At 40.6% G+C, this 14,517-nt stretch overlaps 2 protein-coding genes across 3 annotated transcripts; one reads left to right on the top strand and one right to left on the bottom strand.

Annotated features, from left to right (window-relative positions):
• Positions 1–5,087: 5,087 nt before the first annotated feature.
• Positions 5,088–9,662, top strand: LOC104441192 (snRNA-activating protein complex subunit). Of its 2 annotated transcripts, XM_039311321.1 has the most exons (12): positions 5,088–5,305; positions 5,446–5,501; positions 5,646–5,712; positions 5,797–5,852; positions 6,460–6,646; positions 7,200–7,288; positions 7,369–7,459; positions 7,888–7,983; positions 8,479–8,604; positions 8,691–8,951; positions 9,103–9,252; positions 9,509–9,662. In XM_039311321.1, exons 1-12 carry the CDS (start codon positions 5,117–5,119, stop codon positions 9,560–9,562), a joined length of 1,422 nt encoding a protein of 473 aa, XP_039167255.1. In that variant the 5' UTR covers positions 5,088–5,116; the 3' UTR covers positions 9,563–9,662. The 2 variants fall into 2 exon arrangements, with proteins under 2 accessions (XP_039167255.1, XP_010052516.2); XM_010054214.3 differs by lacking the exon at positions 9,509–9,662 and having other exon boundaries at positions 9,103–9,465.
• A 179-nt stretch (positions 9,663–9,841) lies between these two features.
• Positions 9,842–14,239, bottom strand: LOC104441193 (E3 ubiquitin-protein ligase WAV3). The gene is made up of 3 exons (XM_010054216.3): positions 13,803–14,239; positions 13,225–13,317; positions 9,842–11,308 (listed from the first exon to the last, which is right to left on the bottom strand). Exons 1-3 carry the CDS (start codon positions 13,923–13,925, stop codon positions 9,917–9,919), a joined length of 1,608 nt encoding a protein of 535 aa, XP_010052518.2. The 5' UTR covers positions 13,926–14,239; the 3' UTR covers positions 9,842–9,916.
• Between the last annotated feature and the right edge of the window lie 278 nt (positions 14,240–14,517).

Here is a 14,517-nt window from a genome sequence, read left to right as displayed (position 1 = left end):
GATTTGAAATTTCAAATTCTCAATATATATATATATAACCACTCCTATGTAGGCATGGGCATGATTGCATGCATGCGAAGTGGCTTTCGCTTGGTTGGATTGATGCTAAATGACCGTTGTAATAGTGTTCAACGTTAATTTGCCTTACACTCAATCACTTGTGTTCCCCTCAATGGTCTTTTGAGTGGTTATATTATTTTTTATTTGAAATGCCACCGGTCGAGAGCATAAATTTGCCGAAAAGATTCCAAAGCTAGAAAAATTTAAATAATCCATCTGTTTTTTTTTCAAAAGCATCATATCTACTCCTTGGAGATGCTGTTTTGAGTTATTCCGATGAGAGTTTTTGCTGATGTGGTATTAATGCTATTAGAAATTGTTAATGTCTCCATCCTTTCTCTTGCATTTCTAATCATGATTTCATCGGAGCTTTGAGATCACGGCCATGACCACTCAAGTCCTATGACTTCTATGCGTCTCTCTTTTCATTCACCACAACGGCCACCAATGGTGCACATGATAAAATTTATGGAACAGAAATTGATTTCTGGCCATAAATTGATTTCTTCTTCAAATATATTTCTGAAATAGAAACCTGTTTCAGAAATAAAAAAAATCAAATTGCCTTACCAAACGGATTTCTATTCCAAACTTTTTTTTTTTGGTAACCGGTAAATATATATTAACTAAAGAACCAATGAGCTACACACCTATATAGCAACAGACCCTGGCACCAAGGCTTGCACTCAAAAGACAACCAGTCAAGCGAGTGGAAGAGTGCCGCGGAAGGGGAGGGGGAGGGGGGAAAGGAGCTGCAGAAAGATGAACGAAAGAATAGCAGCTAGAAGCAGGCTAAATAGCAGCCAAAAAGGAAGAGAAGGGGAAAGACGAAGGCACCCGCACAGGGGAGAAGGAATACAACCAGAAAATTGAAAGATAGCGAAGAGGGAACACCATGGATGCATCCAAAGCTGAAGAGACTGGACGCCTCATTACTCAAAATGAAACGCCTTAGTCAAAGATCGAAGGATGGATTCCCCAACTGAGTTGAAGTCTTCTGTTATGAGTCGTATCTGGGACCTTCGAAAAGGTAAAAGCTCTATCCTTGATAGCCATGCGAAGATGTTCCTTTAAAGCCGGGAGGGATAAGGTTTGGTTGCGGAAGATGATGTTATTCCTCTCCTTCCAAATAAGGTAGCATAAGGCAGCAAAGCCAAAACGAGCCACTGATTGATAGAAGCTAGTGTCGGAGAGATGCTTGATAAGCCAATTTAAGTTATCCTTCCATGTATAATTCCGCCATGGGAGGTTACACTTATTCGCCCATAAAGCACCCAGACTAGTCATAATCGGGCATCCGAAAAACAAATGATCAACAGAGTCAGGTCTAGAGGAACATAACACACATGAGGAAACTGGAATTCTCCCATGAGCAAACAAAATTACCTGGGTCAGTAATCGGTTGCGAGTAAGACACAAGTTGGCCCCTAGCCCTTAGAAGTGTCCAAGCAGAAGCTGCCGTAAACACCCCTGAAGAATGGCCCAGCCATAGGAGTTGATCATCATTGTCGTTGAGGTTTGGGAGAGGATCATCCCAACCCATAATGGTCGCCGAGACTGCAGAGGGAAGGAGAGAGGGCAGTAATACCAGCAACAACAGAAGCAAGCCGAGGGATGCCAGAACAGTATATGTTCCGATCTGTGAAAAACTTATAGAGCGGCCCTTGGTGATGCCAATGATTGAACCAAAAGGGTGTAGATAATCCATTGCCTATGCGCCACATAAATTGATGCTGAATTAAGTCTCGAAAGCCCAGTAGTTTTTTCCAAGACCAAGAGCATATGGTAGGCCTAGGGACGACCCAAACTTATTTCAGGAGTGGAGAAATAAAGAAATAGAAAAGTAGAAATTTTATCATACGCGCTCCAAATCTTTGGGCTCACAAGCATGGTCACTCTATTCCTCTTCCCATTTGTGGTTCATGGCTACTTGAGTTTTGGCGTTTTGCAACCATGGACACTCACGCTTGAGGTGGCATTGTGAGATGGCTGGCCAAAGGCTGGCTATGGTTTTGCATTTTTAATCATTCTATATTTCTTAGTATTTTATGCCTATTGAATAAGTTAAGGGTTTTTTTTTCATGAGATTCCACTCATTTAATTCACTTAGGTCGCGGTTGATGGAGCCAGATTTGACTTATTGTAGATAAGTTGATGATTACGAGCCAAGAAACAACCTTGGTCATCATTGATGTAGCCCCTCTTAACTATGCACGCGCATGCAAGAAAGAGAATGAGTTAACAAATGATTGTCAATATGGGTGTTGCGCTTAGTTTTAGAGTGGACAAGGGATGGCGTCGCCGATGGTCAAAACCGAGGAGGACAATCTACTCACCAATGGCAACGTCAATTGGCTAAGATAAATTGAAGATAACTGATCAAAGGAAAAGAGAAAAATATTAGAAAAGACAAATCAGATAATTGAGGTGAGGTAGGTTTCGTGGTCATTTAGGGAAGACATGATATTTAAAAAATGATGGATTTTTTCTCTCTTGCTCGAAACAAGCAAAAGCCAACCGAAGGATTAAAATTGCACCATTCGTTATGAGCTGTGAAGCTTAATTATACCATTTTGAAATTTTCGCATTTTGAATATATTTTACTGATCAGATTTAGAAATTCACATAGAACCTTCCCAATTTGAGATAGAACCCAAACTTCACCACAAAAAAAAAATTAAAAACGGAGCCATAAAAACAATTAATACTACGAATCCGAACTGTAAGGATGGCACGGACTTTTCTTGCCAAAAAAGGTTATGCAATCGAGACTAGGACAATTGGAAAAAGCAAAAAATAAACATTTAGAGATGATATAGAGAAGAACTGCCCGCGGGCAGACATTTGCTGCCCGTCAAACCGTATTTCTCTAAGCAATTCTTAAATGGGTTAATATCTTGAAAAACCCCAAACCCAGACACAATTTTGTGACAAATTTACCCCAAATTATTTTTTTGACCACGAAAAACTCCGAACTGGTACACCTATGACAAATTTACCCCGACTAACTATAAAAAACCATAAACCGGTACATTTATGACAAATTTACCCTAAATTAATTTATTCGACCCCAAAAACCCCAAACTGGTAAATTTGTGACTAATATACCCTCCGAAAAATTAGATTAATATCACAACAAAATCACAAAAATTATAAACTATGACAAACAGAGTGTAAAATCTCAAATTGATATACCAGTCAATTGTCACGTGTTATTTAACTTTATAATTTAACAAGAAAATTTAACTAAAACTAACAGAGGGTAAATTTGTCACAAGTGTACCGGTTTAGGGTAAATTTGTCAAAAGTATACCAGGTTTGGGGTTTTTGGTGGTCAAAAAAATAGTTTGGGGTAAATTTGTCACAGATGTACTAGTTTGGGGTTTTTCAAGGTATTAACCCTTCTTAAATTGAGAGGTTTAAGCTTGATGACGTGCTGACCGGCCCTCTCCAAGGGAATCTTCTGCATAATATTCCGTCTCCAGATCGAAAATATTCCGGCGACTTTGATAGGGATGGCTTTGGACTTTCCCCTAATGCCCAATCCCCCTTCAATTGCACCAATCCCTTTCTCCCTTTTCAAGGTTAAACCACATTCAACATGAAGTGATCATACACGGCATGACTCAAAACGTAAAAATTCAAAAGTAAATTGAATACATGGACTGATGCGACTTGTCTATCTCGACGGTTGAGGACAATACGTGCTCACAGATACTAATTTACTATTATATCAAGTGATGAATACAACATGAAAAATCATAGTAAGTTATCATTCAACATGGATTTAAAAGTCGAGCGGTAAGAATTGGCGAGATGGGTTTTGAGTAAAATCACACAAGTCATCCTCGCAATGCGTTCTCGACACGGGACTTTCGATCATGGCGATATCTAACTCCCTCTTTAGTCTATGGTTATCTTGAGTTGACTGTCGCATTTTTTCATTCAGACTTGTGCCAATGGATATGGAGGAGGAAGCGTGCGGGCATAGGCAAGAATCATCCTTGAAGTAACTTCAACATTGATGGAATGTGTCCGATGTAGTTGTTGGGCTTTATCTCTCTCTTAGGGTTTGATCTTGAACCTAGTTCGACCCAAACATGCAATTGGGCTTTAGAATTTTCGTATGTCCTAACCTTTGATCCAACACCAAGCCCGCCTACTAATGCTTTGTTTCACTCCCTCTCTCATTTCTTGCTAAGAATTTTTTTTAGGATTTTTCCTCATTTGTACCCTCAAATTTCCACTCTCCCTATTATTGTTTTTTTTAATACCATTTTCCCAACATAGCATGAATTGCGCGGGTTTCAGAAACAATATCCTTTTGTCTGAGAGAAGCAAATCAAGCAGTCGATTGGGTAGCAAAGGCATTCCGCAAAAAAAACCCTCCCTTCCAATTGGCAGTGTGAACCACTTGCCCCTTTAATGTCTATATTATGTTATGACTCCAACTTATCTTGTAAAGCTCGATGTGTTTAATGAAAGTATGGTATGCTATTTTCGACCAAAAAAAACACATTTTTAGTGGCAAAATGATTCAAATAAAAAGAAAGGAAATTGGTCTCCCATCTTTGAAATTTGGTGTCATTGCCCAACAATCTCCGAACTTCCAAAAAGTTAATAATTTATATCTTCAACTTTGACATTTTTGATATCGTTGCGTTACATCTCACAAGCTTTAAGACATTATATATCACTCTATTGAGTTTTAAATTATATCATAACACAAGTTTTTTTCCTTACACATAATCGTCAAGTTACCTGAAAATAGACTATTTCACGTTTCTTGATTGAAATATATTTAATTAAAATTTACTTCTTAATTTCATCGATCGCGTGGCAGGGGTCATGGTACGAGAAATGAGTTAGTCCATTTGCGGGCAACGGTCGACAGCTATACAGACGGAAAAATTAAAATTTAAGAGGGGGTAATCTGTAATTTCTCCAAAGCTGAGGGGTTTTGCAACTTTTCCCGAAAAAAAGGCAAATTCGCGGAAAGGTAAAAAGAGCGGGGGGGACGAGTACGTGCGTGCGTGCGTGCTTGCGTGTTGCAGAGATGATGGCGGAAGAAGGAGGAGGAGGAGGAGGAGGAGGAGGAGGAGGATCGATTGTGGCCGCCGGCGCTGCTCAAGAGGAGCACAGCAGCGTCTCCATCCCGCGAGGCGGGCCCCTCTTCGTCCCCAATTTCATCGGCCCCCTCACCCGCGTCCCCGAGTTCGAAGCTTGCCTCCTTCGCGAGCTCCAGGTCCCGTGAAACCTTCCACGACCCCCTTCGCTCTCTTTCTATCCATCGCAGCGGTCGATGGCCTTTTTGGGTGACTACCCAGTTGCTTGTTTGTCTTCCCGAGTCCGCGTTTGTGACGGCGAATTCTGGGTTCTTTGCAGAAGCTGCAGAAGGAGGTCTCTTGCGGCTCGCGGCAGGAGTGCGATGAGGATTTATCGTAAGTGAATTAAGTCTATGGTGGATTTGTGCATCTGGGGAAGGTTTTTTTTGGAGGGTTTTTGCGAAAGTTTTGTTCTTTTTTGGTCGAGGGGCTTGTTCTCATTGAGGGAGTGGTTCAACGGGTTGGTGCTTGCGTGTGCAGTGTGGACGAGCTGAAAGTGTTCAGTGAGGAGGAATTGGTAGACATGGCTATGAAGGAGGCGTTTCAAGTATGCTGCTCCAGTTTCAGTTTTTGTCCTGTCAAGTCGATTGTTTGTATTCATTACTTGCTCATACGGGGTTGTTGTTTGCAGGATCAGGAGCTTCTCGATTGTTCTGAACAGCAGCCAGAAGGCCAACCAAATGCTAGGTAAATTATATCTGTTGGGTCCGCATATGTGTATTTTAAGTGAGCTGTTGCGAGAAATTTTTTAGCTGTGCTCATTAGTAATATTATGCATCACAAGTTTATGTAGTCACGGTAATTATTATTTTTATTTTTTTGGTGTGTTTTTGCCAATGTCGTTGTTTTATCTGGATCTGGCGAATAAAAACACCCACTTATACATCCACATGCCTTTTGATTTAACAACGATAGAGTGATAGGATGTTGAAGATTTTAATTGAATTAGTTGTGTTAGTTCCTATATGGAGATGTTGGTGCTTGGAGACAATTATTCCATCATATTCAAAGTCAATGCTTGCACTTGTGACCAGGGTGAAAGCCACCCTGCTAGTCCTGTAGCACATACTATTAGGGACCTGCATTTGCTTCCGTGCCTTTTCTGAGGGCTTGTGGCAATATCAACCTGGTTAATGCCTCCATCTTTCGACCTAGACTCTAGGAACAATACTTTGCTATATGTTATCCATGAAGATGGTACTCTTTTTAATTGGATTGCCTTTTGTTTGGCTACTAAATTCTTTTGTGAAGTGCCTATCTGGAACTGTTTTAACTTTTGGTTTATTACACTCAGGCATGAAGATGACCGAGGAGCAACAAGCCAAGAGCATCCAAATTCAGAGAACTCAGCCAGCCAAGGAGAAGCCTCAAATGCATTGCAGTGCATTAATGGCTTTCGTTCTAAAAAAACAGCTAGAACTTCAAGCACAAAGAACTCCAAGAAAGGAACAAGAAATGAGGAAAACAGTCAAGCTCTCGAAGTATGTCAATTGGCTGTTAACTTGCTGAAATTCCAGTAACTTCGTGTGATGGTCCATGTGTGTTTCCTTACCTTCTGCTCTGTCTATTAGTTACTGGCACTTTGTTTTTGAAACTCTTTCACACAAGCATTGGTTTTTATTGGTTCAAACTAGCTTATCATTGTTAAATTAATGAGGAAAAGAATGCAGTTACCATTTTCTTGTTAATACTATCTAGTGGGTTTGGCTAAAGATGTTTGGAAATTGTAAGCGCTCTCACATCATCTTTTTTCGCATTTATATCTCCTAGATTTGGCATCTGGGGTTATATTGTGAGATGGTTTCGTGCGTGAGACTGTGAGGTGCGAAATTTTTTTAATAAGAACTCACTCATGTGGTAGGCACCATTTGCTTGAATATGATTGATTTCAGTTGTTTGAATAAAAGCTATTGAAGCATCCGCTTGTTCTTGGGTGTTTTTTCTATTTTGAACTATGCTGTCCTTCTAGATATTTCTTCTTCTATTCTTGTCAGTGCCATAAGATTCTTAGAATTGGTCATTGCTGTTTTTCAGCATTGTTACATGAGAAAAGTGGATGAAATTGTGAAGATCAAAGTAAAGCAGGATGAAGACAAGGAAGCAGCAAGGCTGCATTCATTCAAGTTTGTGACCTAACCTGGAAAATTCTTCTGGTTATAAGTATATGATGATTTGTACTTACTATAGAACCTTATCTGTCCAGTGCCGTCTGTAAGATTGATGAAGGTGCAGTTCCACCTATGGAGAGAGTTGAGAGGTTGAAAACCTTGAGCTTGACAAACTCTGCAGTGAAGGTTTGCTCACAACTTGACCATTCCGTTTCCTTTTTTAGTTCATTTGGCTACACGTATCTTGGGCTTCTATTCGTCTATCTTATACTTATGCACCACTTGTTACCTCACCTTCAATTGTGGTACTGACTACACTCGCTTTCCTCATGTTCTAGTTATCTCCTTCCCTTAGTATCTTTTGGAGCTGACTGTCCATAACTGAGCTGCTTCACCATTCTAAATATCCTTATAAATCTAAAAAATGTGAACTGTGAATTTGCCTAGAATTTTTCCTTTGGATAAATTATAATAAAAAGCTTATGCTTGGGTTGCTGTTTCAGAATGATGCATGAACTTAAATGAATTTCAGAACATGATTTTTATGGCTATTCAAAGCTTGACACTAACAATAACCATAATTCTTAGGTTCATTTCTCTTCTGATGTGTGCAGGTGAAATCATCAGACCTTCAGGAAAACATGCCTGTGATGTATCCAGAAATTATTCTTTGTGTGGAGGTTTACCATAATGTGAAGAGATGGATCAAGGTATTATGTCTGTTTATTTATTTTGTTGTGGTCGAAGGGACCATGTTCCCTGACGTTCTGTTTGGTGTTGTGGAATTGGTTTGGTTCTTTTATTTGGCTTTTGATTATCCAATGTGCAGAAATAAAGTTAGTACTTGGTGTAGTTAATCCAGTGCAAAATAAGTAACAAGAAACTATGGTAGAGAATGGTCACCTGTCTGTTGAGGGCCTTCAGCCTGGGTTGCTTTTGATAGTTTAGCTTGTTAGCGATTTTTTAGAGGACCCTCTTTGATAAGTTCTCGGTTGATGTTTACTTTCATCTCATTCACGTCTGAATTTTTTTTTTTTTTTGGAATAGGTAGATGCTTTCATGCAATCCATCTTTGAAATAAGATTTTAAGAGGGTATGTGCTGTGAATGACGTTTGACTGGGCTTCAGCTGAAAAAAGAGATTGTACCCCAACTAATTTTTCATCTCTTGTCTGTCTTCTGAATTTATTCTGAAATTTTCTGTAGACACAAGAGTTCTTGGTTCTTGGAAGACAATTATTGACAGAATTAAGGGACAAAATATATTGCTTGACGGACCATATAATGCAGAAAGCTGGAAAGCACGATTCTTCAGGATATTTCCTCATAGAGGTAATAAGCTCTCTCGCCTCTCAATTTGTCATAATGTGATATATATATATATTATGGCCACATTGTGAAGATTCTGTGTTATGCAGGATTTCTTTTGCAATGATTTGAGGGACCCCACTGCTATAGATTACAGTGAACCCATCCTTGAGTGGCTTAGGAATTCAAAGGATGAAGCTCTCAAAAAATGGGAGTGCATCCAAGCTGGTGAGTTGGGGCAGAAGCAGAAGGATGTTGTAGGTGACTCGGCAATCTCCCAACTGCCTCAATTCAAAGCCGTGGAGATGCAAAAGACGCGGTTTTGCGATTTGAAATTTCAGCTAGGTGCTGCGTATCTTTATTGTCATCAGGTGTGGCGATTGTTTTCCTCATATTCATCTTCAGCAACCATAAAATTTTCTTGACGATGCCCTGACATCTTTCTTCTGTGAACAAACTCATTGTTTGTCTGTTACCTGACCAACGGATGCTGATGCTTCTCTGGAAAATTACATGGTACAGGGAGATTGCAAGCACACAATTGTGATTAGAGATATGAGGTTGATTCATCCAGAGGATGTACTTAGCCGAGCGGCTTATCCAATTGTCACATTCCAGCAGAAAACACGTGCACAAAAATGCTGCGTGTGCAAGATCTACAGAGCTACAAAGGTAACTCTGGATGATAAATGGGCCAAGGAGAACCCTTGCTATTTTTGTGATAATTGCTATTTCTTGCTTCATTACTCCAAAGACAGCTCTCTGTTGTATAGTGACTTCTCTGTGTATGATTACCACCATGATTAATAGCACTTACATTTGCAAATCCCTGTTGTTGATCCCGAATTCCATTTCTTTTACATGGATGCATAAGCTGTTCATATATCTTGAGATGGCTCTTTTTAACTACAAAATGGTTATCGTTTAGGGCTTGGAACCTGCTACATCTTCCAGGAACATCTTTTGTTATTCAGTCTGCTAACACAAACTGTATTAATGCTTGGCCGTTACATGGAAAGATGATTAGAAACTTGACAAAGAATTGCTTCTTTAAGGGATTCTATGCAACTTTTTCTTTCTCATAGGGCTCTTGAGTTCTTGGTAATTGGCAAAAATTTCTTCATACATGTTGCATGACCGAATGTTCAAGATTTTGCAGTCCCACCAAATATCATTTCTGCTAAATTATCTGAGGCTTGGCACCTGAGATTGCTATATGAAAGTATCCTACCTATGTCACAAATTCATATTGTTAGCATACTAACTGGAAATCGATCAATACCAGGTCGAATTGTTGTTCTTTATACTCAAAACAATATTACCAATGATAGTTAATTCACATCCTATAACCGTGCAAATGTTTGGCCCATCTTCTAGCCATGAAAGGGTCATGGTAGTCCCAACTCTCCACACTACTATTCCTCCCACCAATGCTCATATCTCTCACTGCACTATCTGTACTGTCTCTTCTCTCTCCCTTGTCCTCAAGACTCACCAGAGTCTCTCCCGTCCTAATGCACTCGTCAGCCCCACCCTCGGCATAGCTATATTCCACATACACATGTTCTTCCTCACACAACTCCAACAAGATCCTTTTCTCTTCACCGCTTCTCAACTCTCCGAGCCTTATGATCCTGCCATCCTCTCCAATCCTCAGTTGAAGCTCTCTGATAACACCGCCCAGCAACCTTCCCAAGAACTCCTCGAATTCATGCATGGCGAACCCATTCGATGAGCCAAACCCAAGCCCCACGTGAAACCGGTGTATGGGTATTGACATTTCCACATTAACAGAGTGGTAGGACCTCATCGGACAGTCGGACAGATGCAATATGGATGATTGTGGGTTCTTGTGGACTCGATCTTCGAGTATCTTCATTCCTTTCTTGAGCCCTTCAATTGGATCAGCCTGTCCCATGTAGAAAAGGCGATCGATGACTTGTAATGCCGTTCGCTTTCCGTAAGAAGTCATTCGCCTCAGTGGGAAAACTCTGGCAGCTGCAGATGAATAGGTGACAATGGCTAAGCGGTCGATTGGTCTGAGAGAGAACACCACCAATGCCATCGACTGCTTAAGGAGCCTAAGGTGCGGGCCGTTGGGACTTGCCACAAGGACCAAATCCATTGCTGGTTGGTGCATGAGCTTCACAGAGAGGTATGCTCGCCGAGTATGCGAGGTGCACATGTAAGGTGTCTGATCTGGAGACGTGAAATGTTTCGGTATCGGTAATTGATGCAGGAACAAAGATGAGCCGCTCAGGTGATGCGAGGACGTGATTCCACGAGGATGGTGTGATCTTTGTTCACCAGCTTGTTGGAACGGGTGTGTGCAGGGACGGTAGCTGGGGTGTGAGGGTGGGACCAGCATGAGAGAGAACTCTACGTGGGGATAACTGGATGTATGGTCAGGCTCTACCGGGTCATCGTCGTCGTAGCGAGCAGAGCGCAAGAAAGAGCGCCGGTGGACGCGGAAGGTGGCGATGGAGTCATCTAGGATTCGGAGGATGGGATCCGTTTGGTTGCAGGAAAGGGAAAAAGGTGAGTTGAGATTGCGGGGAAGCTGAGTCCAGTGGGCACGGCAGATGGGGCAAGTGACGCTCCCGTGCCGGACATTCGAGGCGATGCAGGTGAAGTGGAACGCGTGAGAGCACTGGGCGGTGAATATGGCCTGCCCCGGGCTGCTGCTTGTGCTGTAACTCAGAGGGTCCAGGCATATTGCACACAAGTTCTGCCACATGAGAAGGATGAAACTGAGGGTCAGCTTCTTATGCACATTCTAAGAGGTGATAAATTGGTTGCTTCATATGAACAGAAGGTTGAAAAGAACTGAAATCACAAATCATGCAGAACTTCCATCATCTCTTGGATATAGGGTTGTCACTCAACTTATGAGGTTAAATTTACACATACAGGAGAATGATTATCTTCATCTAATTCGCAGCAAACGTTCAAATTTCTACTTCTGTATATTGGTTCGATTCCTTTTCTCTTATTGCTTAACTACTTCAGTGGTATATTCGACACAGATCTGCTGCTGCATCTCATTTGGAGTGTAGCAGTTGAAGCAAGAAATATTCTGTTAAGATGCTGAAGCAAGCTAGGATTATCTGTAGGACTCAGGAAGCAATGCATCTGCTTTCCTGAAACTTAAAGACATTGCTCATCTTGAGATTCTGACGTTTCAATAAATCAAAGTACTCTGTCACTGAAAAATATCGCAACATATGATGACTGTGTTCTCTCCCCAGAAACAAAGCAAATCACCATATAATTGCTCTCGGCAATGTGATTATGCTGATGGGGTCCAAATCAATCGATTATGTTCTTGGTTTGTGGGGGGCATTCAATCGTGGGTGTTCTAGTGCAATGCCAACCCCACCAAGTTTCACACCATTTGGTAAAAGAAAGGCATGTTTCAAGGCTTTTTTATTTTTGGGTGCACATCGATCTCGTTCAAGAACGCACTCGACAGCATGACCCACCCGAAACATGGCAGAGTTTTGTCATTTCTAGAATTATCACATGACATGTCAAATGTGGGCGAGAGTGGTTGCGAAAAAAGCGAGGGACAGCATTCAAAAATCGAATCAGCGTTCAAAATCTGATGAAAATTTACTGGTGATTCATGGGTGGGACGTTGCCAGTGGGTCCTGGGTCAGTGCACGATTTTTTATTTCAGCCTCTTTTAGCTGAAACTGACCAACTCTCCAACTGGTTGGTGAGAGGGAAGAGCCCTAGGCAGCTTTTTTTTTTTTTCCTATGATTTTTCTAAGATCTAGGTGAAATATGTAAGTATAAAGATCACATTTTTAGCTTCTACCGGATTACACTCAGCACTCCCCCTTCACTTTATTTTATTTATTTTTTTGGTTTGCTTTAGGAGGCAATGGTTTTGTCTATCAAATCAAGCCCTCTCCAAATTGTAAGGTTGCAATGCTTTTCTCGATAAGACTGATTAACAGAACATACTTCAAGATCATAAAAGTTCAGGGGATATTTACAAGAGTAGAAGAGTTTAGCTTGCAGGCATTCGCCTTCAAATCAAAACAGAAGATGTAAGAATTTGGTTAAAAAATAATAATAATAATAAAAGACAGTAAAGCTTGCAAGGAGTATTCATATTTAGCTATTATTTATTTATTTATTTGTGTGAGCTCTAGGAATTGAAATAAAAATGTTAGAAGCTGTACCAATTTGAAAGGGAAGCAATAAAGGAAAAGCAGAAAATATGCAAAATGTGAGGGAGTGGTCAAAATCAAAGAGCCATTGGATTCCAAAAGCGAAAATTTAGCGCGTGATCGCTTTTGAAGGCGAATTTGTTGAATGGTCGAGAGATCCGACGCGCTCTAATCCTAGGAAGAAAGATTATGATGGCACAGTGGCCACGGGGGACTATAGACGCACGCCACTTTTTTTTTTTTTTAAATTACTTTTGTAGCAATAGATAGACTATACAGAACGAGCCAGAAGCTTCACACATACTCAACACTAATTAAAATTCAAAAGCTTTTTTTTTTTTTTTTTTTCTCTGAAGCATGCTTTCATTTTCGTTTTTCTTTTCCCTAAACTTCAAGAAATTATGGGAGGAAATCAAGAATGGACCTTTGATACTTGGAATGAGGGCAATGTGTAAGTAGCTGTTACCTTGGAAGTGACATTGTTGGCAGATTCTGTTTCCTCCACGCTTTCTGAGAAATTCTCTCGTTTTCTGAGAGACATCACTGATGAATTCGAGATCTGTTCCGTTATTCAACATCAACGAAAACAGCTATCAAAATCAAGTGCAGTCACAAGTAACGGAAAACCAAAGAGGGGGACAAATTTTGCATGAAGGGGATGAAGAATTACAAGGAAAAATGAAGACCCAGAAAAATCACAGAGACACCGCTTGGGGGAGGGGGGAAAGAGAGAGCAAAATGCAGCAAAAGTGGGGAGGTATACTTTTCAAGAAACGCATGGGTCTTATTTGGTGAAATCTAACACGAGCTTTGAGAACCAAGCAGCTAGAGAATTTCAAACAAAGAGAATTCCTCTTCCTAAGAATTGTTGTGGATGGAACTCTGTGGCCTCTGCTGAAAACAGAATTTGCAATTTAAGTAGATGTGCCAAAGAAAAAATGATCTTTTTGTTGATGACAGAAGGGAGAAGAAATAGAAACCATCGATACAGATACAGACTACGCAGACAGAGAGAGAGAGAGAGAGACAGGAACAGAGACATACATTGTTGCCAAAAACAGGAGGATCAACAAGATCTTGTTTACGTGAGAAGGAGGCACAAGCTGCAACCACCATCTTCCTCGCAGCTTTCCTCAGCATTGAGGTTGCTCCTTCTCCAACCCCCATTTCCTATTTCCTCAAATTTAGACTCTTCCTCTCTCTCCTATCTTTCTCTGCTTCAAATTACTACGCAAGTTGCAGTAAATGTTGTTTCAGAAACGAAAGCAGAGGAGAAGAAGAAGAAGATGATGATGATGATGATTGTGACGATGAGGTATGAAAAAAAAATGTGGGACTTGGGCTTGTGTTTGTGCTGGTATGGAAGTGAGAAAAATTGGCAGAGGGAGGAGACAAATCTCTGCCAAATGCCTGCAAAAAATGGTCAGCTTCTGTTGCTTTATTCTAATATCGTCTTCCTTCTCCACGCCCTTCCTCCCTCATTATTATATTGCACATCATTGTTACTTTATTTATGGAAAAGGAATAAACTAAACACTTCTTTTTCCTTTTCCTTTTTTCTTTCAAAACGAACTTGCTTTCTTGTTTTACTGTGGAAAAAAACAAAATCCGTCCCCTATTTCGATCCTATTTCTCATGCTGTCACTTTCCTGTTTGTAATGGAGTGTTGTAATCCATTTCCTTGCATCTTCAGTAAAACAATTCCCTAGAAGCATTCAAGTTCCTTCCCGGTGTCATTTCTCCAAGTTACTCTTTTTTT

This window comes from Eucalyptus grandis, chromosome 4 (assembly GCF_016545825.1).
Source record: "Eucalyptus grandis isolate ANBG69807.140 chromosome 4, ASM1654582v1, whole genome shotgun sequence".
In the NCBI taxonomy this organism is placed as follows: Eukaryota; Viridiplantae; Streptophyta; class Magnoliopsida; order Myrtales; family Myrtaceae; genus Eucalyptus; species Eucalyptus grandis.
The sequence above is the reverse complement of the archived record's forward strand: the minus strand, read 5'-3'. Positions and strand labels throughout refer to the sequence as shown.